Source organism: Strix uralensis, chromosome 19 (assembly GCF_047716275.1).
Source record: "Strix uralensis isolate ZFMK-TIS-50842 chromosome 19, bStrUra1, whole genome shotgun sequence".
In the NCBI taxonomy this organism is placed as follows: Eukaryota; Metazoa; Chordata; class Aves; order Strigiformes; family Strigidae; genus Strix; species Strix uralensis.
The window spans coordinates 3,353,468-3,381,129 of record NC_133990.1 but is presented as its reverse complement, the minus strand read 5'-3'; the positions used below and the strand labels follow the sequence as shown (position 1 = coordinate 3,381,129).

Genomic DNA, 27,662 nt, shown 5'->3' with positions numbered 1-27,662 from the left:
GGTGAAATTTCTCGAAGGTGCGGCGGCCGCGCTGGGGCGAGCCGGGCCGGGACCAGGCCGGGCCGGGCGCAGGAGCGGGGCCTGAGGCACGGCGGGGGCAGCGGCGGCGGATGGTGACGGTCCCCAGCGCTGCCGCCGACGACACCGCCAGCATGAATCATAAGAGCAAGAAGCGGATCCGTGAGGCGAAGCGCAGCGCCCGGCCCGAGCTGAAGGACTCGCTGGACTGGACCCGTCACAACTACTGCGAGACCTTCCCCCTCAGCCCCGCCGCCTGCAAGGTGCGCCCTGGCCGTGCCGACCCCGCCTCGCCTGAGGGGAACGGGGTGGGGGGGCTGAGGGAAACAGGGCGGGTGGGAAATGGGGGCCTGAAGGGAACAGGGAGGCCCTGAGGGGAATGGAGGGGGCGGGCAGACACACGACTGAGGGGGTCCTGGGGAGTCTTGAGGGGCAGGGGGGGGGCTGGGGAAAGTCTGATGGGAACTGGGAAAGGGCCCTTTCTTGAGGCTGGGGCTGCTTTGAGAGCTGGTGGGGCTCCCTGGGGGTGCTGGGCCGGGTTGCTGAGGGAGAGGGTCAGGTCAAGTCTAACAGCACTCGCGTTTTTTCCTTCCTCCACGTGGTGTAGGGTGCGGGGAGGTCAGGGCCCCGTCGGGGTGGGATGGGCACCCTCAGTGCCGGAGCGCCCACGTAATTCCCAGACGCTTTCTCCGGGGGCGGTGAGAGGGGTGAAAATGCAGCAGGGAATGTGTCAGCCGAAAGGGCAGGGGTGGCCTCTCCGCCCGGGGAGTTGCCTCGGTGGGGAGGAGTGCCAAATGGCTTTAGCCTGCTGGTGTTACTGATGGGTGCAAGGAGTAGGGCAAGAGAAGTAGGACTGCTGCCTCGGGGAGCTTAAAATAACACGTAGGCAGCTTGATACCCTCGTGGTGTATGGAGCAAAGTATGAGTGTGAAGCTCCTCCACACCGACTTAGCACAGCTCTAGCATGCTAGTCTATTGTAATATCTGTTCTGTATTCCTCTCTTGGTTTCACAGGATAACGTGGAGAGGGCAGATGCGCTCCAGTTAACAGTGGAGGAATTTGTTGAGCGTTATGAAAAACCTTACAAGCCTGTAGTCTTGCTGAATGCCCAGGTGGGCTGGTCTGCCCAAGAGAAGTGGACTCTGGAACGGCTGAAACGCAAGTATCGGAACCAGAAGTTCAAATGCGGGGAGGACAATGACGGTTATTCTGTGAAGATGAAGATGAAATACTACATAGAGTACATGGAAACCACACGCGATGACAGCCCACTCTACATCTTTGACAGCAGTTATGGAGAGCATCCCAAGCGCAGGAAACTCCTGGAGGACTACAAAGTACCCAAATTCTTCACTGATGATCTTTTTCAGTATGCAGGGGAGAAACGAAGGCCACCTTACAGGTACAGTACAGTGTCAGCAAGATAAAAGTAGGTATTTTCCGTCTCATTAGTTACTCCTAAATAGGTATGATTGTCTTGTATAAAATAAAGTAATAGCTTTATGTCTACTTTTCTGAAATGAGCATACTCAGACAGAGGGAAGGGCAGATTTGTGTATCACAATTTCTGGTTCTGCCACCAGTATTGCTACAAGTTTGGTTTTTTGGGTTTTTTTATTAAGTCAGTTTACCTCACTTTTTAGATTTTAAAAAAATTACATAGTTAATGAAAGTTGTGAGGATTAATATCTTGCTATGTGTGCCTTCTGGCTTTCAGATTTTAAGTACCTCAAGACTAGCCCCTGGGTTTTGCACCAGTGGCTTATGTATAGTGTGGAATTTTGTTTAATTATGGGTTAGTCCTTTTAAGGTAAAGATCTGAAGCTAGATGAGTATGAAGGGTGTGTGGACACTGGTCCTTAGCTCCCCTTCAGATGATTTTGAGAGATAACAGTATTTCACATCAGTGTAGTCTTTTCAACTCTTTTTTTGCATCTGATTGGAAAAGGATTGAAATGACACTTCAATCCTGAAATCAAATACAACAACCTTGTATTTGGGCTGTTAAGTACAAAAGTTATTTTTATCTATGTTAATATAATGCTTCATAGCAGTATGAACATAAGCTGCCAAGTAATTAAAGTCTTTACAGTGACATTATAATTGTCAGAGAATACCTTGCCCTTTGAGTGACACGAGGCTGTGATGTGGGTTTTCTCAAGTAATGAATAATGGTGCTCTTCTCTGCAGTCTCTCACGTGTCTATAGTCCAGGTGCGCTTTTGCAGGAGTGAAGCAGAACTAATGTGTTTACAGTGTTGTAACAGACCCTTTTTATAATTCACTTCTAAGAACATACAATGCTGTGATCAAACTCAAAAGCACACCAGGAGTAGTCTGTAGTAGAAACAGAAGATGTTTACAGAACTGGCAGTCTTTTTTCCAAGTTATAGGTAAACTAGATAATCTGATTGTGACTCACTTATATTGCTCTTTCCCCTACACCCTCCCCACCTACAGGCACATGCTGAGCTCCTTGCTTGTGATCTTGCTATTCACAATTCTTGTACTTTATTCTGGAAAATGCAGGTTTGTTTGAGGTTGCTACCATTTTTTGAGATGAATGATGCAGGAGAGCACACTGATGCCCCCTGGAGTTAGGGGTTTCATCTAGGTACAGAAACGGATGAAGAGTACCCAGCAGTTTAAGAGCATAATTGAAAATCCATCCGGAAGTGGTGCTTTCTAATCAGGATGAGAACTGTACAGATTGACCTCTGGATTGAGAAGTGTGTGATAGCGTAGCGTATAGACCTTAACGTAAGAACTTCTGCCGTTTAGAGAGTCTTTATTGGAGTTGTTCCTCTTTGAAATAAAGGCGGTAATTTCTGGAAGACATTTACTGAAGTGGCTATTTTAGTTTGGGAGAGGTATGTTGGGGTTTGTGTTTTTTGCTTTTAAATTGAAGTTACAGGTTGTGGAGGTTTTAATGGTAAATTTGATGTCTTGTGGCAAACTGGGTTATGTTCATTGTAAATTAAATGCCTGGAGGGAGATGCTGGTAAATTAAAGGGTTTCTTAATCTTCTGCGTGTGTAGATTCAGGTTATAGTCAGAAAAATGATATTGAGCAGCGCGTCTGTCTGTGTACCAGGCAGATTTTTATGTGTTTAATTTCTTCTGACTTCTTTGGGAAAGCTTTGACTGTTCTGCTTGTGGTTTAATTAGCTTTCCAAGGCTAATATGAATCTAAAGAGTGAATTGACAATAGAAGTGATAAACACCTGCTTATTTACCTTTTTATGGCTCCTTTGTGAAGTAGGAAGAGCGTAGCTTGATAACCAAACTTACAGTCCTACAGTTGGTGCTAGAAAATGATACTTGACAACCAGCTTGATTTACACCTGCATTGGAAGGGGGAGATGGAGAGCTTGCTGACTTCTGATATTTTCTGAACCTTTGAACTCCTCTTGCTGGGTATCACCTGCCTGTCAGCCATGTGATGGAAGGATCTTGTTGGTGCTTTAGTTTATATCCTCTCTGCTGCCCATTAAATAATTATTGCCATATTTTTCCTCTTGATGCCTGATACTAAGTCACCTCACGCTGCTTTATCTGGTATGGTAGATCTTACTGTGCTGTTACAGGGGAAACGAGCAATTGAAGGTGCTGCTGCTGTTAAACGTGTATAGTAGATAAAGTTCTCCATTGGGAGGAATAAACCTTGCAAATGGGGAATGAGAATATACACACCAAATCCTGAATGGTCACTGGAGAATAAGCTCCGTCTAGTTAAATGTTAGAATGAAAAGCCTGTTGTAAGTGAACAGAAGGCGTAGAGGGAGGCCAGGGTTGCGTAACTTTGCTCTGTTCGTTACTTGTGTTGCCTTTTGTTTGTTCCTCGCTGTTCTGTGGTTCTGGATCCGTTTATGAGTAGCAAATTTTAGAAAAACATAGGACTAGGAGAATCCTCCTGCATAATAAGAATCCTAACGCAGGCTGTTGTGACTTATATAGTGATTTCAAGGTTTATGAATGTGATTATTTTATTGAAGAACTGTTTAAAACAAAATACAGCGATGAAATATAAAAAGCTATCTTTGCTTTCTTGTCCCAGAGTCATTCCTGTCCCAATTCGTGTTGATTTTTAGGTTAAACCCATGTGTCATATCTTTTTGCTGTAGTGTGAGCCTAACAATCTCAAGAAGGTAAAGGAAGGAAATGAAACTGAAACTTGAAGAAAGTAACTACTTGCTTGCTCTCTGACTAAAGGATTTTTGTATTCCCCCATGCAGATGGTTTGTGATGGGCCCACCTCGTTCTGGAACAGGAATCCACATCGATCCCTTGGGAACTAGTGCGTGGAATGCCTTAGTCCAGGGACACAAGCGTTGGTGCCTGTTCCCTACCAGCACTCCCCGAGAGCTGATCAAAGTGACGCGAGAAGAGGGAGGGAACCAGCAGGATGAGGCCATCACTTGGTTCAACGTCATCTATCCGAGGACGCAGCTCCCCACCTGGCCCCCTGAGTTCAAACCCCTGGAAATCTTGCAGAAACCAGGAGAGACAGTCTTTGTGCCAGGTATGTACAAATCTCTCCAGTAAGGAAATCTGGGAGAGAGAAAAGCATAGTTTTAACATTTGCGTGTAGTAGAGATGAAGAGAGTATTTCAGCTTTCTTATATGGCCCATCTCTTACTAAAGAAACCATTCTGAGCTGTTTCAAAAGGGATAGATATCGTGAGGTTCATTTTGAGACTATTCAGTTATTTTCTGAGTGTCCTGAAATATATATGACATGTAGGATATGATTGCATGTGGTACAGATGACAAAACACATGGGACCTGAGTTGCAGCATCACAGGAGTGTGATCCTGAACTAAATTGCAGTAATAGGAAGTTGTCAAGACATAAAATAATAGAGGTGTCTGAGTGCTAGTAACTCTTAGACAAAAATGTTTGAGTTTATATACACCGTAGCAAATTCATGACTGAATTTTGTAGCCTGGGTAGTCTGACTGCATATGAATTTTTCTTAGCTGTGGGAAAAGAACTGCTTAAAGGCACTGACACCTTCCACCCACGTCTCTGTGGTTATGCTTCATCTTGCATTTGAAATCAAAAGCTAAAGAACGATCTGATCAAGATACCATTCTCTTTGAGTGGCTGCACACTGTGTGCCCATTATTACTGGGAGGTGACGTGGCTAGTGGATAAAGCGGTGAGTTCAGTGCCAAATTCTAACCTCTAAATCTTGCATCATTTTTTTGCAGCATGGCCCATACCTTCTATCCACATTGCTTGTCTCTAACATCCAGCTGACTTCATGTTTGAAGAGTGCCTTGTGATTGTCTTGGCACTTATTAGTGACTCCTCAGTGTACCTTCTGTTAAGATTTTGTAGCTGTCGGGTTCCATTAAACTGTTTCCCTAGTCTTTTTTTGAGGTTATAAGTGGGTTGCAAGAACACCCTGTCTATTTTTATCCCGTGTGGGGAAACAATTTTGCGTCTATTTTTAAATGAAAGGTTAGTCTGTAGTCATAAGAACATTACTAAATCAGCATGGGAAGTGCTCTCCAGCTTAACAGAAAGGGTCTCTGTGCAGCCTGGGTTACAGTGGCTCTTGCTATTAAATAAGCCATCAGTAGCCAGTGTGTTGCTGTCAAGTCATCTTCAGTACTGTTCGTGAGCTGGATAATTTGGTCAGAGCATTGAGCAGCCTTCTGTAACAAGAATCTATAAGGCACTGGAATGAATGCTGACATAAGACTGAGGAAAGACGATGTGGTGGAAACTCACCTGGGTTTGGGAGATAAGGTCCACTTTCCACCTGTGCTGTGGGATAAGTGTGCATGGCTGTTCTTGAACTTACACTGCCAGAAACTGTCATTGGTGTTGTATTTATAGGTGGCTGGTGGCATGTAGTTCTCAATCTTGACACAACTATTGCCATCACTCAAAACTTCGCCAGCTGTACCAACTTCCCTGTGGTGTGGCACAAGACAGTAAGAGGGAGACCCAAATTGTCACGGAAATGGTACAGGTAAGAGATTTAGTAGTTTTCTTTTCATACTCTCTAAAACACAACCCAAAAATACCCTCTTTGTTTACATGCAGTGTTACTGTTCAAAGGCTAACGCTGAAATTTCAACTCTATTTAGGATCCTAAAGCAGGAGCACCCTGACTTGGCAGCCTTGGCTGATTCAGTTGACCTGCAGGAATCTACTGGTATTGCTTCCGATAGTTCCAGCGATTCTTCCAGTTCCTCAAGTTCCAGCTCCTCAGACTCCGATTCAGAGGTAATACTTTTTTCTGCAGTAGGTGATCAATATCCTGCAATTATACTGGTTTTTCCATACCTGATCATGAGTCTTCATCTTAATATTTGTGTCTTATGGAAGAAATTAATAGAAAACAGCTAAACAAATCTATGTGGTGGAGGAGCCTGTGGTCTTGGCAGGTTCAGTTTGCTGAAGCCTTTTTTTGTATTGCAAAATGGATTCGGTTTGTTTGATCTGTGTTTATATTATATATAAATCTGTCACTCATTTAGCTAAGCCATGCTTGTGTAAAATGGCTGCAAAATGAATGTTTTAAAAATGAGGAGGGGAAACAAGATCCAAATCTGAAACTGTCAGTTATGACAGGAGACTTCTCTAGGCAGCCAAGTGCTTCAGAAAGCACCAGGTCTGCTCTCAGAAAATTAGGTCCTTTTAAGATCAATTATCTTGCCCCAAGCCAGCTTAGTCAGTGATCAAATCGAAGAACATACCTGTTCCTGGTTTTTAAACACTTAATTTAAAATCTATTTCATGTGTCTAATCTAAAATATCATGTTCTTTGAATAGTGATTATTCAGGGTTGCTGAGGTAGCTTTTAGGGTGAATTCCACAGCATTACCAGTTTACCAGGTTTCTCTGAATTCTCATTTCATCTCTTCATGCTTCAGTGTGACTCTGGCTCTGAGACAGAGGGGATGATGCACCGGAGGAAAAAGAGGAGAACATGCAGCATGATGGGTAACGGTGATACAACTTCCCAGGACGACTGTGTGAGCAAAGAGCGCAGCTCCTCCAGGTGACCCGATGGCAACTGTTGTTTTTAAATGAGCAAAAGACAATACAAGGCAGAGCTGGCAGACTTCAGATAGGGTGATTCGTCAGGATGGAGGGATGAGAGCAAGGGATTCCTTACAGAACATAAAGCAGTTGGCCAGTGGTGATATCTTCCCTCCGTGAATTATTTTTGTTGCTCCAAACTGATAACTAAGATTCTTGATATTTGTTTTAAAATTAGGTTTTTTACTTTATTTAATAAACAGTTTTATTACTTTTCCTAGTTGTTTCTTTTAATAGAGAAAGCATTTTACTTTGCTTAATGGGAGAGGTGGTATATTTTAACTGTGCTCTTCAGAGAGCACAAATGAATAGTAAGCAGTTAAAGATGAGGAATGATCAGGCAAGACTCAGGTTTCGATGCCTTGTTGTCCAAACAGGAAACCTTCAAGTACTTGTACGGTTTCTCTTATTGTTGCCTGGATTACTTCAGTGTGGCCCACTGTTTTATCTGTTAAAGGCAAAATTCATCTTGGATACCAAATGCCTGTGTTTACCTATTAAAAAAAAAAAAAAGGCAAGTTTCTAGTCAGTCTGGAGGGAGAGAACATTAGTATTGCAGAACCAATAGGTATTGCTTAGGGTAAAGTTGCCGAGGAAGGAAGTTCTCTGGTCTTGCCAGATTAAAAACAGTGAAACACTGGGAATCTGAGAGTATTCCACAGGGAGGAACTTAGAAATTCTTTGCTAAATGAAGCATTTTTTTTCATGTAGCAGAGGCCAAAATTCTTAAGCAAACTCCTTGCAGTTTGGTTAACCGATGGTGCTGTATTAGCCACCTCCCTGCAGGAGGGTGCTGCCTAGTTCTGGAGGTGTTGGGTGCTCCAGGCTTGGCGTGGATGCAGGTGCTGTGTGGCTGGCTGAGGAAGGCGTGCAGTAGTAATTCAGTGGGGAAGCCCAGATTCCCAGGATCACGCCTAAAGGCCTGTTTGCTCCTGTACATGTTGCCATTTATCTTGCTGTGACATACTGCTCTCTTGTTTTCAGGAGTTGCTCATAACTGAGTACAATTGAATTACAAGTACAAGAGCATCATTAAACAGTTGGGAGAGAATTGTACTGACTGCTTCTTTTGCCCTGAGGGTTTTAACAATTTGTTTGTTATGACATTGTCAAATCCCATTTTGGAGCCAGTGTGACTTCAGGCAGGGAGGAGCAGCAGGAGATAATAAACCTTAATGCAGATCCTGTTTTTAAAAAAAGCCACAAACATCTGTAAAAGTGCAGAGCACACATGCAGATCTGTGCTTCTGAAAATCCTGTGCATTTTTCAGTTGTTTGCACTTCAACTTTTGAAATGAATATCTTAAATATTAAAAATGAGCACATTGCCTAGAACACTTGCTTTCCAGGTTTCACTGTTCTTCCTCCTATATGTTGATTGTTTTACTCTGAGGACAGGTGGGCTTTCTGCACCAGCTGTGTGATAGATTAGTGGATAGAAACAGTTCCAAACATAAAATCTTACTTAGCTTGTACAATTCTGTAGGAAGAGTAAGCATACAATTAACCTGCATGCTGCGATGTTGTGTCCTGACATGAGGGGAATTGCTGTAGTTGTTGACAGGCAGTTGTACTTTTTTTAACAGGATTAGGGAATCTTGTGGAGGCCGCAGCTACCCCTGAGCGATAACAACACCCACCTAGAGGCAGCTGCCGATCGAAGCTCCGTTAGCAGCCAGCCAGCTCTGTTCTACCCCCTTCTGCTTCTATTTCTCACAGTCCTTAAGTTTTTGTCACTCTTCCTTGATCCAGACATCTGTCTTCATTATGTGCTGTCAAAGGTTGGCTCCTTAATAACTTCTAGGGGAATGCCCCGACTCTACGTTATTGTGCAATGCTTTGTCCCCTCTGCGCCCCGAGTGAGTGCACTAATAACCCAGCTTTGGGTAAGGACATGCCAAGTATTTAATGGTTCATGTAACTGGCAAGGAAGACGACGGTCAGTTTTTGAAGAACTCTTTTTAAAACCAGCAGGTAAATCTAAAAACCTGCCTTGCTTTGACACTGTCATATGTTTACATGTTGTCCTGTACACTTGAGGAAAGGAACACCAGCCCTTTTGGCCTATCTGAACGTCCGGCGGATCTCGCACCAGAATTTCAGGAGGGGAAGGTGGTATGAATGCTCCAAACACCGAAGCGACTTCAGTGGAGGTGACCACCGACCTGAAGCATCTTTCATGGTCTATGGCATACATCTGAGGTGCAACACCTTAACCAGCAACGGTCCATTTACTTTTGCTCTGTGTCTGTTATGATGACTGGTAACAAAGATGCACTAGCACCTTGTGATAGGAAGCTTGATGGAGCAGGAGAATCCTGGAGTTTCTTGTACAGCAAAAAACATGGGGGAAAATGTCAGCATTTGCCAGTAATTACAATCCTTCAGGTGCAGGTGTGATGTGTAGCACTAGGCAACAACTGACGAGGTCTGACTCTTGTATGATAACAACAGTTGCTGGGCTTTAAATACCAAACAGTTACAGGGCCATAGGCTCGTTCAGGCCAGTGCAGGTCACATCCCTAACTGGCTTTTCTTTGAGGTTATGGGTTCAGACGTTTCCAGAACTTGTGGTGCCAATTTTAAAGGACTGGGAGGGGGATGTATTGTTGTTCTTTGCTTTTTAAAAATGCAGTGTGTTGCTTAAGTCTGTGTAGATGCATTTGTATTAACGCTGGGTAAAGCTCTCATCCCCAGGGGATCTGTTGGAGCTGCTGTTGTTTTTTTTTTAGTGGGGGCTTGTGCTGGTGGTGTCAGCGAAGAGGCCTGTGGCTGAAGGAGCGCTGCAAGGAGATGATCCTTCTTCTTGATCTGAACAGCACAGCCAGAAGCTGGCAGGGTTGGGGTGCTTCCTTGGGTGCTCTCCTGAGACCTAGGAGCAGTGGGCATTAGATCTCACTTCAGCCATTCTTCTTTGGGAGAGGAAATTTGAAAGCAGAAGAGGCATGCGTGTAATAAACATGCAATAATGCCCAGGCACTGGTAGCAGAATTAAAAAGCAGATTGGCAGCCTTAACTGTGACTTTCTTACATGTGTTGGGTATGATGGAACCCAGAACATTGCTTGACTAGGTTTTCTGATCTTGTTTTTTTAACCTTGTCTCTTCCTATGTAAACACTCTCTCCCTTCTGGGAGACCAGGCCATATCCTGTTGTACCAGGGAATCCTAAATACGTTTGTCAGGATCTCTGTTTCTGAATCTTCTGTGCCAGTCATTTGTGTAGGAGCAGCGTGGTGGTGGAAGAATGGAGAGAGAGAAAAGGTTTTTTGGTATGTTCTTTAGCTGTCCAGACTCCTGGATTTCCTGTGATAGCCAGGCATAAGTGAGCATGCTTGCTCTGTAGACTGCTGCAGGTTCTCCACAAAATTACTTCATTTTCAAAGAAACTTCTCAAACTCCTGGCATTTCTGGCCAAGGCTGCCTTTTTTCCTGCCCAGTTGAGCAGCCTGGGAGCCTGCACAATCTGTATGTCTCCTCAGACAGAGCAGGCTGCAGCTCCTGCCTTTTGGAAGAACTTGGGGGGGGCCTGGGGAGACGAAGGCTCAGAAGTCTCAGCTCTGTCACGGTACGGGGAGCCCTTGGAGAACTGTCCGCTGCCCTCTTTGGTGGTGTGACAGTGTGTCAGGAAGATGGCTTGTGCTGTAGCTTGGGATTGCATTTGGCGCTCATGGTTCAGTTTTGCAGTCTTAAAATCTTACCTGTGCGTGAAAGCCTGATCGCTGTGCCGGGAATACCACACCTCTGCCACCAGGAGCACAGTGGGAAGATCCAGAGTGCAGAGTGTTCTTCCATGCCTATGAACTCTTCCACGGGGTGAAATAAAACTGTTCCCAGTTGAAGCCTGTGTTCATTTGCCGTCCCTCACAGAGAAGCAGTGAGTTTGAAATGGACAGCAGGCATTGTGATACCAGCAACGCTCTTCTGACTTCTCCACAAGGCACTTTCTGATATGAAACAAAGGCGTTTAGGTGACCTGGGAATCAGGACTCCTGGGATCTCTGGTTCTTCCGCTTACAGGCTCTTGCCTCAGCCGAATTGGTGAGCTTCTGTCTTTGTTTTAGCAAATGAGGAAAATACCTACCTCACAGGGGTGTTGTGAGGCTGAAATGTCATTGCTGTGTAAGATGCTTTGAAGTCGTCCTCCCACAAAGCGTGTTCCAGACATCCTAAGCAACCTGAGACTTCCTAACCTGGTGTTAGCTTTTTGTAGCCGAAAACATTGGGGATGTTGTTCAGCACTCTTGGCCACGTGGTGTTCTGGGGTGGCCCTTCCAGAATTGCTGTGTGGTACATAAATTGTAGCAGAACAAGGCTTTTTGTTTTCACCAGAGTTTCACTGTTGGCATTTCATGGCCTGCTCTAAACAGGAGGTCCTGCTAGATCGGAATTTTTTTTAAAATAGGACTAGATTAGGTTATCTCTCATCAGGGAGTCGGCTTCACTGGCCTGACAGGAAGCGGGGGAGCTGGTGCTTCCCAGGCCCTCATTCCAGGCCGGGTGAATGAGGAATAAAGTTAAAAACTGTGCTCGCCTCGTGCCTAGCTCCCTGCTTGTGGGAGGCTGACTGGGGAGAGTGGGTTTTGTGCTCTCACTTCTCCAGCCTTGTGCTTCTTGGGGCATCTGTGTCTCTTGTTCCAACCCCTCTGCTTTTGTGTACTGTAGAGCCCTGGGATGCAGCAGGCTGCTGTGGTCCAGCACCCAGACGTGGTGGGCCCCTTGTTTCCGTGAGTCCTGAAGCAGCCACGCTGCTCTGCCTTGGCCCCCGCCGGCGTGTTTCAGCCCCATGGCGGGGCATTGAGGGCTGCCCCGTTCCCCAGGGCCGGGCTGAGTGAGCCACATGCCGGGTTTGGACTGCGGGCTTCCCGATTGTACTGTGCGTATCGGTGTTATTGTCCTGCCTGCTCTGGCGAAAGGTAAAGGGATTTGTGAGCTCTGGCCGTGCTTTTGAGTCTGGTAACCAATACAGGCTTGTCTGCTGTGACAGTTCAGGAGCAAACGAATTAAATACCCCGTCAGAACTGTAGTTGTGAACAACAGGCGCGCCGATCTCGGCACCTGTTCCCTGCACAAGTGCTGCGGGAGCGGGTGACACCGAGGAAGCACTGGCATACCTTCCTCCCCTTTCCAGCTTGGGTACGCTGGCTCCAGCTTGTCTTCTCAGTTACATTAAGCCTCTCCAAATGCTTAGAAGAAAGACAGCAACCTCTTTCATAATTAACCTAGACTCTTTTCCTCCCTGAATCCCCAGCCACTGTGGGGCAGGAAGCAAGACTGTTGACTGAATCAAATCTGAAATGGCTGTGTGGGCTCATTGTAATGGGAGGTTTTTGGCATCCCCCTTGCAAAGGGGGGAAGGAAAGAGCTTACTGATTCGTTTGACAGTCACGCTGTCGGCTCCAAGCCCTGCCCTGCCACTGCCGTTAGCTGCTTTTATCACCCCATCCAGCAGAGCTGGGATACTCTTAATTGTCTTGTTCGGATGATTGTGTTTTTGCTTTTTATTTTAAATAAAATCAATTATTTTGCATTATCCTGTCGGCTAGTCACTTTTTTCATATCCTGATCTGAAAAAAAAAAACCTACCAGTGTACACCTCCGCTTCCCAGAGCGCTGCAGTATGCTGAGAGGTGTTCAGGTCGTAGCTGTGGGGGTGCTTTGGGGACTTTCCTGAGCTCTTTCTCGCATGTGATTAGCACACCTGTGTGGTGGGGTGTGTTTTGGAAGCTGCTGGGGCTGTGGTGGCTTTGGGAGAAGGTTTGTGTCAGTAGCTTTATTTCCAGACTGCAGTGCGTGCTTTCCCCTCTTCCCTGTCCTCCCCAGGCTGTGTTACAGGAAGCCTTGGCTTGTGTTTCTCTTGCCACCTAATACTGGCGAGAGGGAGTTTCATCTTCCAGGTGTCACATGCTGCTTTCAGCTGAGCTTCTAGATAAGCTGCGCAGTGCGAGATTGTGGTGGAAGGGCAGGGCTCCAAGCAGAGCACCAACCAGCCTTCCCCCTGTGCCTGGGGTATGGGGGGGAGCTGCCTCTGAGGGTGCTCCCCAGTGTATGAAGCAGCCTTGGAATAAATTCGGCTGTGTAGTGGAACAAGGATTGAGAAAGTGGAAAAACTTGTATGTTTTGTTAGTGAGGTTTGTTGAAACCAGTAACTGCAGGTAAATAAGCTGAAACAGTGTGGGACAGCAGCCTGGAGGCTTCTGAAATATTTATATCAATATATTGTAGAATGAAACACCTTGAAGAGTAAATGGTTTTGTGGCAGCAGACAGCAAGTTCGTTGGTTTCTGCATAAATCTGTCCTTCCCTTCCCAAATGCTGATGTAAACACTCTTCTTGTTTACTGTCACCTATAAAACCAAATTTTTTTTTCTTTCCAGTTGCTCCTCAGAAGATCTCTCCCCGTGCCCTGTTCACGTCCTCTGCTAGACACTGTCTAGCTCGATGCGGCCAGGCCGTCGCAATTAGCAAATGAGCCCCTGCTCTCCATGTGGGCACTGCGGGTGTGTCGGTGCTTGGCATTTAACAAGACCCAATTCCAGAAAGTGGTATGAATTGTGGTGGCTGAAAGCTAAGTAGAGCCATTGTAGAAACGCTTTTATAATGTATCTCCTCTGCTTTTCATTCCCAAGAGAGGCAATTTTGCATGTTCCCAGCTTCAAGATAATTCCAGTGTTCTCCCTAATTTGCAGGTACTGCTGGTACATACTTCAGTGCCACTATGGCCTTGCAACCTGGACTTGATTAATTTTTGTTCCTCTGACTTATCTACCTGTCTTCCTTTTTGTGACAGTTACAACCTAATACCTTATTTCATCAAGGAGGACAGCAAACTGATTTTTTTTTTTAATTGCTACCAGGCAGCCAACAGGACAAGGTTACCTGAGTGGGTGTGCAGAGGTTGTATTGTCTGTGCTGCACCCTCGCTGATGCTCTTGCTCCTTTAATCCAGTTTGATGCAAAAACAACCAACCACTGCTATTTCTTTTGTGGCAGCTAGAAAGCACATCACAGGGAGAACAGGGCTGCATTCCTGGTTGAGTGTTAGGCACAGCACTAAGTACCTATGTGTTTCAAGATTGGTTCAGGTTTGAACTATTATGCTTGCAGCATCTCATCCTTTTTTCAAGGCATATAAAGGCTCCTCCATGGGACTGCACCTCCTCTGCTTCTGGAGGATTATAAATTGAGGCAGGTAGAGCTGATGGGGAAATGTGTTCAAAAGGAAATAATCATTCCATGTCCCCTCTGGCTTGAGAGCTGGTGGCTCCCACCTGTATATGATGCCTCTAACCGTGGTGTGTCCTCTTGCTCAAGAGAAGGACCTGAAATGGGGGGCTGCCACCACAGCCTGCCAGGAGGAGGAGGAGGATGGGGGCAGCTGGAGGAGCAGCAGCTGGTCTGGCCGGGTCCCAGCACTGCTGGCAGGGAGGGCGTATCGGGGCTGGAGGAGAATTTCAGAATTGCTTTTCTGATGCAGCGTTGCCTTGTTTAGACCCAAGGCTGTGTCTTTTCTCAGCTGTTCTGCGGTCAGGACTGGACTAGCTGCAAGTATCCTTGAGCTTTTGGTTCACCAGGGACTATCAGCTTGCTTTCAAGGGCAAGGCCAATTGTACAGCTGGGTCAAAACTTTGAAGACCATCAACAACACCTCAGAGCCTGCCCTAGCTTGGGGATTAGACTGGGAAATGAGTTTTAACATGATGGAAGAAGAGCTGTGCTGGGTGAGACCAGAGGCCTAGTGAGCAGCGGGGTTAGTCGTGGGGCTTAGGGAGAAAGCATAGAAACAAGCCCTCAGGAGAGAGCTCTTTGGGATCCCTCCTTTCAGTGGGGGCCAGGCACAGCCGTCCTCTCCCTTGGGTGGGTTCGGCCCTCTTGGTGAGCTGAACTCTTCTTGTGGTGTTTAGTTTTCTGCCACTCGTGAATCAAACCAGCTCTCTGAGTATTGCGGCAGCATCGGAGCCAGCGCATGGCCGGGTGTGAAAACGCAAATGAACAGGCAGCCAGAAGGGTCAGTGACCTCCATGCCTGTGTCAGCTGAGAACGGGGTGAGCACGGTGACATTTCCTGGGATAGCTTCTGATTTCTGCCAGCAGCGCAGAGATGTTGCTGTTCTTGGCAAGGAAAAAGTGGTACTGGTGACTGGGAGCGTGACTGGGGCTTGCAGAAATTACCCAAGTTTGGACCAGTTCAAAGACCAGTCTGTGCTCAAGCTTTAGGGGAGGGGAGCTGGGCTCTTGGAGGACCTGGGAACATGGAATCATCTGCCTGGAGTCGCTGAGGTCTGTGCGAACCCACAGCTGCTGCTTTCCCTGCTAGAAACCAGCCTGTATCTGCTCACCCCGCTTCAGGATCTTGTAGACCCGTGCTGGGGTTACAGCCACGGGGGAGAGGGGTCTTGAAGCTCCGCTTGCTCCGGCCACCTCGCTCGCCTCGGGGGGGTGAGGGACGCATCCGTGTGAGCAGAGGACGTCGAGCAGCTACTACCCACGCAGCTCACATGCTGTGGGAGGGAGCAGGAAGCTGCGACGGGGTCTGTTGGGTTTTGTACCTCCAGAAGGCTCTCCCGGCCCTTCCAGCCACTCCAGCTCAGTCCCTCCTGCAGGCAGATTTGCAGCGCAGCATTTTCCGGGGCGGGAGACGCTTCCTGTTGCAGTTGTCACCGCAGCTCTCCTGAATCCCCCTTTGTTGGTAAAGCTCTTCAGCTGTTGCCCAGCCCTTAGCTCCCCCCGCCGCGGCCCTGTAAAAGCAGCTTTTGTGCGGGGCCAGGGCTCTCGGGGAGCCGATCCTGGCCGGCGGTGCAGAGCTGCTCCGCTCCCTGGAGAGGGCAGCGTGCTCATGCGGGTTCCCCGCGCTGGGCAAGGCTGGCACCCCGGGCTGGGACGGGGATGCGGGACCCGAGGGGGATTGTCCTCCCCGAGCTCCCCTCCCCGAGCCCGCGGACTCTGTACAAACCAGCAGCTCGTCTCTCCCGGGGCTGGAGGGCAGGAGCAGGGCAGGGATCCCGCGTGAAGCCTTCCCCTCCTGTCCTGGAGTCGGAGGCTGTTGGGTCGCAGTCCCTTCTCCTTCGTTTTGGAGAGGCTCCGTGACAGCCACCCCTTGGAGTCCAGTGCAGGCGGCTGTCACACCGGCCCAGCGCCAGGGAAGCACAAGAGTCACCACCAGCCTCCGTGGGCCACCTGCTCTGCTGGAGACCGGGTTCCCCACCTACCTCGGCAGTTCAGAGAGGCAGCAGCACGTTTTTATGAGTTGATGGGAGAACCCTGCAGCTGCCCTCTGCCCCTCCCCGCGGGAGCCTTGCTGCATCAGGGCAAGTCTACTCCATCCACTCGCCTCTGGAGAGCCACGGAGGGGACAAGTGGATATCGCAGGGGACCTGCTCGGGGGATCGTCCCCATCAGATCACAGTCTGCAGGCAAGTCTGGCTCCCACCCCAGCTCTGGCGTGGGGAGCTGAGCCCTGCTGCCGATTCTGCCACCTCGTATGAAGTTGGCCGGTGAGAGCAGCTGTTCTTGCAGATGTGTCGGGCACGCTCCTGGCCATCTTCAAGACCAGGAGCGGTGTTTTTCAGAGGTGCCTCAGCCCTGCAGTTCTCACGACTCCTACGAGTGCAACAGGTTCCAGCGACCTGCAGGGCCAAAGGCAGAAGCTGCTCATGGTTGGCTCTGCCTGTAGCTCCTGTTTGCTTCCCCCACCCGTGATCCCGACCTCAGAAGCAGCTGTGAGCGCCAGCGCCTCGTACTTTAAGGCGGTGATAAATCCTGCTTGAGAGGATACCCGCTGAAGCGCTCGGTCTCTGCACTGGGTTAATGCAGGCTGCGTGCCGCTGTGTTCCTGCGTGGGCAAACACCCTCTAACAGGCTTCACCGAGAGCCCTGGAAAGTGCACGGTGCCAGGGAGAAAGAGCAGGAGGTGTCCTGGATGTCGGCAGCAGGCGAGGGCGCTGCGACAGCCACAAACAGGCATGTAAGGCCAAAGCACCCCAAGTCACCCTACTAGCAGACCACGGTGGCCAGTCTCTGGCTGTCTCGCCCAAAATTCCTCCTTGTCCCCAAATCTGACAGTCTGTCTGAGCACAGGAGCAAAGACCCAGTCCTGTGAGTTCCCCCACCCTGGTTCTGTCTCCAGCTGTGAGCAATTTCCAGGGCTCGGGGGAAGTCTTAGAGGGCAACTGATGCACTGGATTTGGGACGATGCCTCCGTGGCTCCTGCAGGTGGTCAGCTCAGCTCCAAGATTACTTAAAAACCTGAAAAACTACAAACCTGATTAATTGCTGATTCCCAAACTGCCTCCCCAAACGCCAGCGATGTGTCCCATACCCGGGGCTGTGCCAGGCTCTATTCAATGCTTGCCCTGGCCTGTCAGACAAGACTCTGCCATAAACCCTTTGGCTGAGCCTCTTTTTTCCTCCTGCCCCCAGAAGCTGACTGAGAGAGAATTTCAGTCTCGCTGTACTCCAGACCTGTTTATACCCCTTTGTAGCTACCTGGTGGAGCAGCCCTGGCTGTCACATCCCTCGTGCTTTTCCACTACGTTCACCTAGCGAGTCAAACTTTTGGAAGGCGGTAGCTTCACCAAACTGAAGGGTGGATTTGGGCAGGAAGGGAGAAGGGACCAAATGTACATCAGAAAAGTCTGGATGTTCTGGCTGAGCTCGGGGGCAGCTCTGATGATCGGGGCCCAGGAAAGCAAAGCTATGCAGGAGGAGGGAAGAGAAGTACCATGGTTGGTTGTTACTAAGAATACAACTATCCGTACTGCTAATGATTGCCTGCCTGATAGGATTACCAATAAAGACAAACCGCAGTGAGGATCATGGCTTCGCTTCCTTCCTCCCACCCTGGGGATTTAATCCTGTCTTTGTCCATGTTTTGTTTTCAGCCAGTCACTAAAAACTCTGCTCCCAGAGATATCTTCAAAGCCTTTTCCCTGGAGGGAACTTTGGGGGCAGATTCCCATGTCTGCTCCCCTCGCGTGCCGCTGGGAGAAAGCTCCGTGCTGGTTTTACCCTGGCAGGAATAGCTTAGGCCTTCTAATTTCAGCCTGCTTTGTAAAAGGTTGGCTAATCCTCCCAGCAGTCTCAAGAGGCAGGAAATCCTTGGTGGCAGAGTCTGGAAGGACCTGACAACCCCTTGGCCAGCCTCCTTGCCAGCTTGTGATGGCTTTTAGGCACATCCCATTTTTTAAGCCTCTTGTTTTTCCAACACCCCGGCAGCAAGGTGCTGGGGGGAGGCTCTCACAGCCCAGCTGCTCTCAGCACCCGCTTGCCTGGTGGGCGCGGCAGCAGTTTATGGCACAGACCGGTGCTGCCCGCAGCTCCTGGGGAAGGTGGAGCGATGCCCTGAAGCTTGGCGTGGATGCGCTGGCAGATGCTCCTCACCCAGGGGAGTCGGGACAGCCCTTCCCTTGCCCTGCCAGCTCCTCCGCTAGCCAGCCACGGGCCAACAAGGTGTAAACGCTCGTTAAGTGGTACACGGAGGCCAGCTGACACCCCAACCTGCACAGAGCTGCAATCCTGCTGAGCTCAGCGAGCTGGGGGTGCCTGTCTGCCCCCGGCGAGCATCCCAGGGGACCGGCGAGGAGACAGAGACCGTCCAAGTCAAAGAGTTACGAATGATGCGTGCGCGGAGCGGTTTGGGAAGGGCTTTTGGGGTACAGGGAGGTGTCTAAGGAAGGACCCTCCCGTCCCGAGCCGGGCTGCTTGCAGCGCAAACCTTCCTCGCCCGCTCCCCCCTTGCCCAAATGCCACCCGGGGGTGCGGGGGGGTGCGGGGGGGATGGCTCCGGCCGCCGGCTCCGTGTGGGAGGGGGGTGCTGAGGCCGGGGAGGGGGGGGCCGGGGCTGTGGGCAGGGCCCAGGCAGATGACGCCGGGTAAAGCCAGCTGAGAGCCTGCCCAGCCCCGCCGCAGGCCGAGCGGGCTGGCCGCGCACCCTCCGCGGCCGCGCAGTCGGGTCGGGCGGGCTCCGGCAGCAGGGCAGGATGGACGTGGCCTTGGACTTGTACCTGGCTGTGCCGCTGCTCTTCACCGTCCTGGCCCTCGTCCTCGCCTCCGTCTTCGTGAGGCTGCGGAGGGGCGAGGGGGAGCGGGCGGCGGAGCGGCCCCGGGAGCCGGCAGCGGCCGAGCCGGCCCGGGAGGGCGGCCCCGGGGCCGAGGCGGCGGCGCCGGAGGGAGCGGGACCGGCCGCGGGCGAGGAGCCGGAGGACGAGGGGGGCCGGGTGCCGGTGGAGGAGGTCGGGGCGGGCGAGGAGGGGAAGGAGGCGGCTGCCGAGCAGCGGGAGGCGGTGGCGGAGCCGGGCCCGGCGGCCGAGCCCAGCCCCGCGGCGGCCGAGAGCATCCCCCGGCAGCCGCCCGCCGAGCGCCGGGAGCCCGAGCAGCGGGAGGATGCGGAGAGCAAGGTAAGGCCGGCTCCCTGCGGAGCCTCTCCCCGTACCCCGGCACCGCCGGGGTCCCCGCAGCCGCTGTCGTGTCGTGTCGTGTCCTGCTGCCTCCGTCCCCGCGGGTGGCGGAGCGGGAGCGCAGCGCCCGGGCTTTGCCTCTCGAACAAGAGCGGTCCCGACAAAAGCCGGGCTTATGCCCTCGGGTGGGGACAAGCCCGTTGTCCCCGAGGGCGGGGGGTGTTTCGGGCTCCTTTCCACCACCGCCCCCTTCAAAATAATCAAGATGGTGCAGATAGAAAGGAAGAGAAGCGTATGGCGATGTGAGCCTCTCCTGGCTGCACATCCAGCCCCTGTGAGCCTTCTCCTTCCCCCCAGAGCTAATCCAGGTGCTGGGGGGCGGGGGGCAGTGGGGGTGTTTATTCTTCCCGTCTGGATCCTTTTTCTGGGGATTGCAGCAAACTGTCCCATTGCCAGCGCGGGGTTGCCTTACACTGTCCCCAGCAGCCTGTCCTTGCCTGCTCCGGGGGCGTTTCCCCCTCCCTCCCAACCCAGCAGGACGCTGGCCCCGAGGTCTGACCACCGGCTGAACTGGGGGGGCTGGTGGGGGCAGCGATGCCTATAAACGCCCGGTAAATCCCCCTCCAGCACCAGATCTTTTTTAGAAATAAAAGGGTGACCCAGCATCCATGGAAAGAGCTTGCTCTGCTCTCTTCTGGCTGGGATGGGACTCGGTGACAAGTCCCTGCGTTGGTGGCTTTCTCCCAGGGCGGCTCCTTGTCCCAATGGGGGGAAGTGAGTAATGGGGTGGCTCAGAAATCCAGGAGCGATGCGTCGTCTGTGTGCAGGCAGCGTGTTTCAGCTGGGGAGCGCAGGCCTGGGGCCCAGGCGCCTGCTGGCTATTATTAGCAGCATTTGTAATCCTCAGCGACTGTATCCAGGCTGCCGGGCAGTGCGCAGACAGCCCTCGCCTTGGAAAGCATCACCACTGACTCACTGGACGGCCTTGGGCAAGTCCCAGGGGGTCGGTTGCGCACTCCCCTCTGTACCATGGTGCTCTGCAATGCCCAGGGGTGAGCCTGGAGCCCCTCCTGGGGCTGGGATGCGGGTCTGCCTCCCTGTGCTCCTCCTCACCTCCCCTTGTTGTTTCTGAGCCTCGGAGCTCTCCCCTTCCCAGCACCCCTTGGCCATGGGTACGGCTCTCGAGCAGCCCCCTCCCTCACCCCAGTGTCCTGGGAGCCACATCTGTCCCTCTGCCATGTGGTTTATTGGTGCCCTTGAGCAGCAGGATCTCTATCAAGCTGGAGAGCCCCTGGGCTGCCGTTAGCCAGCTGGGTCCTGGCTGGGCTAGCTCAGTACCAAAGCTGGCCACCCAGCTGGAGCTTCTGGGGGGCCTGGGGCGCACCCAGCGCTCTCTGATGAAGTGCAGCTCCCTGTCGGGACAGATGGCTGTATGCAGGGCTGCCAGAGCTCACGGGTTCATCTGCTGTCTCACTAGCTTGAGTCTTCTCAGGAATGTTTCTCCTCCCCTCTGGCTGCTCTTCAGTCCGGTTTCTTTGAACAGGCGCTGCTGCCATGCTTGTCACCTTCAGAGATGGGCTCAGCACCTTAATTCCCACTCAGGCAGAGGTGTGGTAACAGGGTTTTGCATGCCTGGAAAGAAGCCCTAACTCAAGGCACAGGGAGTCTTGTGTCCTCCAGAAGCCTGGCTGGGCCCTGTGGGACCGGGGTCTCTGCGGCACCACCCTTACAGCAGAGCAAAGGGGACACCAGGGCTGAGCAGGGTCCTGGTCAGTTTTTCCTCCTGGGAAACCGTCACCACGCTGTAGGAGCAAGGCAGGACAAGTTGCCCTGGACCTGAGCAGCATCTCTTCGGGAAGGACAGGGAGCAGGCGGTGGCTGTGATCTGGGGGGTGGTGGAGAGCAGCGGGAAGGGGGAGGGATGCTTCTCGCTGCTGAGTAAGTGTTTGGGAGCGCTGGCCTGCGCGTGATCTCGTGGCTGCCAGGACTGCTGGGTGCAGGCTGCCTGGCTGGGGCTGGGTGGCACGGCGGAGGGAGGACGTGTGTTTCCAGCAGGCACCGCACACGTGTGAGCGGGGAGCAGCGCCTGGGCTGCTGATCCTGAGGGCAGAGGGGGAGAGACCATCCGCAGCTCTGCAGAGTCTCCCCTGGGTTCCCTGCTTTTGCTCCCTACGTATATCCTCCAAGTTGCTTCCTCCTCATCCAGCACTGCTTAGGCCAAAGCCCAGCAGACATTACAGGCAGGGATGGGACTGGCCTTGGGCAGAGCAGCAAGTGCTTTGCAGGCGGCTGCTGGGGGGGACGTGCCCTCTCAAACCCCTCTTGGCTCGGCGGGCTGCGCTCCCCTGACGTGACTCAGCAGACGAGGCTCCCCGATGCTGTCCGCTCGGCTGCGGGCTCCCGGTAGCCTCCTGCAGGCTCAGGGCTTCTCGGTACATCAGCAAGCAGAGGGCTGTGCTCGGCACTTGGAGAGCTTTCTTTCTTTCCTTTTTTTTTTTTTTCCCCCCTCTCTCTCCCTCCTGTTTGCTCAGCACGTACTGTGCCAGGCTGGTTCGGATTCACTGCAGCCATTAACCGCTTGACCAAAATGCTGATGGATGAACCCGTTTGGGGACAGCAGCCTTGGTGTGTTTAATGGCTGGCTGGAGCCGTGCATCCCGCTGCCTCCTTCCTTCCCTTCTCCCAGCCTCTGCAAACCAGTATCTGCTGGGGCAGCTGCGTGGCTCAGCCACCCTGCTGCTCCCACCTCCTGGGAGGGCAGCCTGCAGTGTGAAGCCAGCTGGTAAAATCAGGGTGGGTCGAGGCTTCCCTGCCCCTCTCTGGGAGGAACGGACCGTCACAGCATTGTCCCCACAGCTATAAAATGAAGCAGTGGCAGAGCAGGGAGAGGACCCCAGGAGTCCCTGTCTCCATTAACTGCTGGTAGTGGTTCCCCTTGTCTCTGCTGGCTCCCATCACTGAAAAAAAGTTAATTAGTGTGTCGCTGTCTGTTCTCATCCCCATCCCCAGCTTGTTAACGCATGAGGCAGCGCTGTCAAAGCGATCCCCTAATGAAAAGCTGTTGGGTGGGAACCTCAGCGTGCTGGAGCTGCTGAGTCTGGTTCTTGGGAGAAACGGTCAGAAAAATTCAATTCTGTAATGAGTATTTCTGTCCTGGGAATGGCAGGTGGCAGACAGGGGTTTTCCATGGTGGTCCCAAGCCACCACCGGGATGCCATCCTGGCCGGGATGCTCGGGAGATGGGGAGGGTGAGCGGGCAGTGCCAGGCTGTCTGCCAAGGGTTAACCACAGCTGGTGGCTTCAAACAGAGCAGGGTCAAGTGTGTGACAGTGGAGAGAGAGGGGACAGCTTTGGAGGTGACCCCGCAAGGGGAGTCATGCAAACCCTGCCTGACCGTGGCAGCGTGGGGTGCTGTCACTGGGATAGCAAAGGCACAAGGGGATGTCACCTGCCTCCTCCACAAAGCTCCCAGTGCCTTTCCCCTGCGCCCCCACCCCGCTCTGTGCCTTCCTGGGGGCTCCCAGTGCCTCTGGACGCACCAGGCAGCAGAGGCACAAACCACCCAGCTCCCAGCAGGGACCCTCTTTAAATTTAAGAAGTCAGCATCTCCCCCTCTAATACCTTCTGCTTTCCTTGCCCATGCTGGAGAGGAGAGGGCGCTAAGTAGTCTGGCTTTAATTGGCAGCTGTGCAGGCTGGGGCAGGAGCTGTCCCGTGAGGAGGGATGTGGCAATGTGCTACTCCTCATTGCAGCCTTGGCAGTGGCACAGGCCCCTGCCAGTGGGATGTGGGGCTCTCTGGTCGGACCCATAACTGGTCGGATGTGCCCCAGCTCTCACCCAGTGCAGTTTGTGCCGATAACAAATGCATCATCTCTTGCAGTGGCTGCAAACTGGGAAGCGAGGCAGGACATGTGTCACCCCCCCCAGGGAGCCTGTGCACGTGTTGTGCCCTCCCCTGCATCCCAGCCGAGGGGTTGGAGCACAGGGCTGGTGCTGGGACGTGCTGTGGGGCACGGTGTGGGGCACGGTGTGGGGCACGGTGTGGGGCACGGTGTGGGGCACGGTGTGGGGCACAGTTGCATCAGGGCTTTACGCTGTGTCCCCTACATGGGTCTGGGAGGTCGGGCTGCTGCCCAGTTGCTTCGGGGCTGGGTACAACCCCTGGAGCCTGCCCGGAGCCAGTACGCTGTTGGAGCAGAGGCCACCAGGACTCTTTGCCTCCTGAAGTGGCCACCCATGTGAACAGCCACCGGGTAGGCCTTCGAGGCGAGGGCAGGCCTTGCCTGCCCCTGCTCCCTGCCCAAAGATGCCACTTGGCTCATCTGTGGCAGCAAGAGCTGTCCCAGTGTTGGTGCCTGTGGTGTTCGCTTGCCAGAGGCTGGAGCAAAAAGGGGAGAAGAGCAGCAGCTGGGTGCGATGCTGGGGGTGCTGCACCCGGGTGTGATGGGGCCTGCAGGGGTGGGTGCTGCTGAGCTGGGACTCCTCACCCCGCCGTGAGATGCGCCGGGTGTTTTCCTCATCAGATCTGGCGCTGCCTGACCCCTCGCCAAGGGCTGGATGGCCCCGGAGCTTCGGCAGAGCTCTGGCTGCTCTGTGGCTCGTCCTTGCCTGAAGCGGTGACAGGGACTAGCGGGAGCGGATGCTCCCCACGCTTTGGTGGGGGGGTCAGACCCACAAAGTGCTGCCTCCGCGTGAGGCACATCCCCGACGGGCACCCTGGGGCTGGTAGGACCATCACCTGGGGCAGGAAACTGCTCTCATTCTGTAGCAGCTGCTTCTCTGGCTGGTGGGAGGATGGAGAGCTGAAAGGGAACTGTCGACGTAGCAGCTGCTTTCCTTTGCGAAACTTTGCCCAAAATTATTATTTATTCTTTTTTTTTTTAAAGGCTTCTTCCTTCCCCTTTTCCTCCTGGCTTTTCTCTTTCTGGCTGGCTGTCTCCTGTCTGCTTTCTTTCCCTCTTGCAATGTCTTGCATCAGGCTTGGAGCAGAAAGTGCAGCCATAAATGGCAACGCGCAGGGCCCAGGAGTTTAATCCAAGACAATTTTCTCCCCCTGCTTTACAGCTTGGGATATTTCCTTTCCCTGGAGCTGGAGTGAGGCGCTCATTTGTTCCCCTCTTACCCATAGACGCCAGGGTTGTCCCTATGACAGGGAGAGGGACACACCAGCTCCACAGCCTCCTCGTGTCCCGTCTGAGAAGTGAAGCCCATTGCTCAGAGGGGTTTGCGCCAGGGATGGAGGAAGCAGGGAGGAAATGGCCAGAAATGAGCTGAAAACCAGATGATGCTGTGATGGGGAGCCCAGCCTCCAACTCCCGTAGGGCTGGGAGAGGGCTCGTGCGGTGGCAAAGCCACAAAGGGGGGATTTTGGGGACACGATGCCAAGCTCCTGTGTCTGAGCCATCTTCCCCTGGGAGACTCGGGGCTGTCTGTGGTCAGTGCTGCCTGTGCCCAAAATGTCCCTAGAGGTCTCGTCCTTGCTCCTGCTTTGGTCCAAAGCCTCCGCTGCCAGAGTCAGCTTCAGGCGTGGGCGCCTCGCTCCTTGCCCATGGAAACTAAAGGGCAAAAGCACGTTTGATGATCCAACAAATGCTTCAGCTCTAAAGCCAAGAGCTGCCAAAAGCCAAGACAGATGTATTGCTGCATTGTTATTTAAGGTAAATGACTTGCTGGATTTTAACCCTGCGGTGGCAGGTGCTGGGCTTTCCAGAGCCCCTGGCAAGCTGTGCAGATTCAGACGTAAGCAGGCGCGGGACGTGCCATGGAGTGGGCTGGGTCCGTCCCCCCCGCAAGCAGGAGCAGGCAGGGAGCGTTTCCAGCCCTGCGTGGCCTTGGGACCAGGCAGCTGCCACCGAGCGCGTCCCCTCGCCGATGCCGGTGGCAATGCGACCTTTGTTTGCCGCAGCAGCTGGCCTGGGCAGCCCGTGTCAAGTCTCCTCCAGATGCTCCCAGATAATGACGTGCGTGGTCTCCCTGCAGTGCTTCTTGTTGCCTTTTTTTTTTCCTGTGGGGAGGCTTTTTTGGTCAGCATGCAACTGTGGAGAGCTGCTGGCTTGCGGGCTGGTGGCCGGAACACTTGGGTCCCTGCTTCTCCAGCAGCTCCTGCTGCCATCTGGCCCTGGTCCATACTTCCCTCGCTCCCCACTGCTCCAGAGTCTCCTTGCATTGCCCCTGGGCTGTGCTGCTTATAGAAGAGCAGTGCCACAGTGTCCTCGTTAGTTGTCAAACCTCCCAGCGTTGCCCTAACACCTTCCCCCTCCATTTTTTGGCTGCAGGATACTGCCCTCCTCTCGCAGAGCATCCCATGGCCGGGGCACGGCAGCCCCTGGCTCAGCTGCTCTTGCCCCACGGCCGCGAGGGAGCCAGCACAGCAGCACCCACCAGCCCTGGCAGGGCTGAGGAGCCCTGAAATTTGGGGACAGGCTTCCTGGAGGTGTTGGGATGCTCCAGGCAGGGAGGGCTCTTCCCTCCACCCCTGCTGGCAGGGACTGCAGGCACAGCCAGGCTCGGGGTGGGGGTTTTGTTCCTGCTGACAGATTTTCAAGCCAGCCCAGAGGCTGCTCCCAGCCCGGTGCTGGTATTTCACTGCAAGGCCAACGGACGCGATGTCCCTGCTCCCTGCCCACGCGTATCCTCCTCCGCATAGTGGGGAAAGGCTCAGCTGAGAACTGTTTGAGCAGGGAGAGGGCAGGGGAAGGGAGGCTTTGCACGGGGGTCGGGGCCATTCTGTGTTCAAAGTGGATGTGGGGCTAAGAAGACAGCGAAGCCCCAGCTCTGAGATTGCAGCGGGGGGATGGGAGGGTTTCAAGGGGGTATTACCTTGCCATGGAGAAGACAGCTGGCAGAGCAGGCCCTGCAAGTGTTAATGAGCTGAGAATATTGTGCTGTTCCTCTCCTCTCCCCTCCTGCTAGCCCCAATCTGCTGCATCAGCATCCCGGGCAGCTGCTTCCAGCCCGGCCAGGACCCCCTGGGCAGCCAAGCCCGGTGCTGACCGAGCTGCTCCCCCTCGCCGATGGCTCCTTGCAAGGATCCCGGTCCCGCGGGCGGGGGCTGCCACAGAGGACAGCTCACGAGCTCCAAACCCTGGCTCCAGAGCTGGGCCCTGAAGGTCTCTGGTGTTCCTCGCTCCAGCAGCCGTGCCGTGGCTTGGCGCACGGATCGGAGGCAGCATGGGCTCGGGCACCAGGGCACGGTGGGCTGGTGGTCACAGCTGGAGATTCATCCCCGTGTGCTGATGCTGCCAGGGCTGGTTGGTTGAGCACAGGGAGGGCTCGGGGGCGTTTGTGCTCAAAGCTTTTGCTTCTTTCCAGATACTGCCTTTGGGTGCCTCACCTGGGTCCGGCCTCGGGCACGCGGGACAAGCGGAGGATGGATACGGCCACGCAGCACTTTCCAGCAAGGCAGAGGTGTGTGGGAGGGAGAACCAGCCTGGGGAGAGGGGCACAGCCAGCGGGGTGCTGGTGTCCCTGCATGGTCCCAGGGTAGCGGTGACCACGGTGGGGGTGGGCAGAGTTTGCCTGCTGCGCTCCCCCAAGGGGGTTTGGGTGGGCTTTCAATGGTTTGGTCCATTTAAAGCAAAGAGAAACAGTGCTCCAGGTGCAAATGTGCTTCTTGGATGTGCAGGGAGCGATGTCTGGCTCCTGGCAGGGGCGTCAGCGAGTGGGGTCATGCCAGGGCAGCCGGGGGTGCTCTGGCAGTGGGGCAGTGACGGGTGCGAGGGAGCGAGCAGCCCTGGCGAGGCGGACGGATGGGGATGGTGAGGCTGGGGCCGTTGCATGGGGGAAGGGACGTGTTGGCATCTGCCTCTAAGCCATCCAAGCAGAAAAATATTGTGCTGCAGAGAGCTACTGCCTGCCACAAGCAGGGGGTTCCCAGCACAGCCACGGCGTGTTGCTGTCGCCTGCCAGCCCCGGCTGCTCCCTCTCTGCTCCCATCAAATGTTTCTTCCTCTGCCTTGGAGCAGAGATATTTTCCTTCCTTGGAGGTTTGGCACCCAAATTTCCTTCCACTGTTAAATGCTCAGAAATGAGGCATTTCCCTAACACCTGGGCAGGGAACAGGCTAAAATATCCCTTCTTGTGCTGGCTCCTGGAGTGTTGGGTCTCCCTGGGGCATCCCAGCTCGCAGGGAGAGGCAGATGTGATGGGGAACTGCTGCCCTGGGCCCCTGGCCGAGTCCCCAGGGTGAAGGC

At 53.0% G+C, this 27,662-nt stretch overlaps 2 protein-coding genes across 7 annotated transcripts in view; both read left to right on the top strand.

Moving 5' to 3' along the window:
• The first annotated feature begins 8 nt into the window (after window positions 1-8).
• JMJD6 (jumonji domain containing 6, arginine demethylase and lysine hydroxylase) lies at window positions 9-17,979 on the top strand. Of its 4 annotated transcripts, none has more exons than XM_074888978.1 (7): window positions 9-281; window positions 1,033-1,421; window positions 4,253-4,539; window positions 5,865-6,000; window positions 6,119-6,257; window positions 6,908-7,035; window positions 9,117-12,608. In XM_074888978.1, the coding sequence occupies exons 1-7, from the start codon at window positions 111-113 to the stop codon at window positions 9,331-9,333; spliced, it is 1,467 nt and encodes a 488-aa protein (XP_074745079.1). In that variant the 5' UTR covers window positions 9-110; the 3' UTR covers window positions 9,334-12,608. The 4 variants fall into 4 exon arrangements, with proteins under 4 accessions (XP_074745079.1, XP_074745081.1, XP_074745082.1 ...); XM_074888980.1 differs by lacking the exon at window positions 9,117-12,608 and adding an exon at window positions 13,453-17,979 and having other exon boundaries at window positions 10-281; XM_074888981.1 differs by lacking the exon at window positions 9,117-12,608 and adding an exon at window positions 8,663-8,896 and having other exon boundaries at window positions 11-281.
• A 974-nt stretch (window positions 17,980-18,953) lies between these two features.
• MXRA7 (matrix remodeling associated 7) overlaps window positions 18,954-27,662 on the top strand; it is a 29,873-nt gene continuing 21,164 nt past the window's right edge. Inside the window, exons 1-2 of one of the 3 annotated variants that reach the window (XM_074888888.1) lie at window positions 18,954-19,469; window positions 26,782-26,877. In XM_074888888.1, coding sequence (XP_074744989.1) covers window positions 19,053-19,469; window positions 26,782-26,877 — 513 coding nt within the window. In that variant the 5' untranslated portion in view covers window positions 18,954-19,052. The remainder of the gene's footprint in view (window positions 19,470-26,781; window positions 26,878-27,662) is intronic. The other 2 variants (XM_074888890.1, XM_074888889.1) reach the window with 2 other exon arrangements.

What these genes read in the sequence shown, in the direction of transcription:
- JMJD6 (XM_074888978.1), top strand. Translation starts at nt 111, where the DNA reads ATGGTGACGGTCCCCAGCGCTGCCGCCGACGACACCGCCAGCATGAAT. An exon ending in AGAGACAGTCTTTGTGCCAG is followed by an intron (nt 4,540 to 5,864) that starts GTATGTACAAAT and finishes TTGTATTTATAG; the next exon opens with GTGGCTGGTGGCATGTAGTT. An exon ending in TTGTCACGGAAATGGTACAG is followed by an intron (nt 6,001 to 6,118) that starts GTAAGAGATTTA and finishes AACTCTATTTAG; the next exon opens with GATCCTAAAGCAGGAGCACC.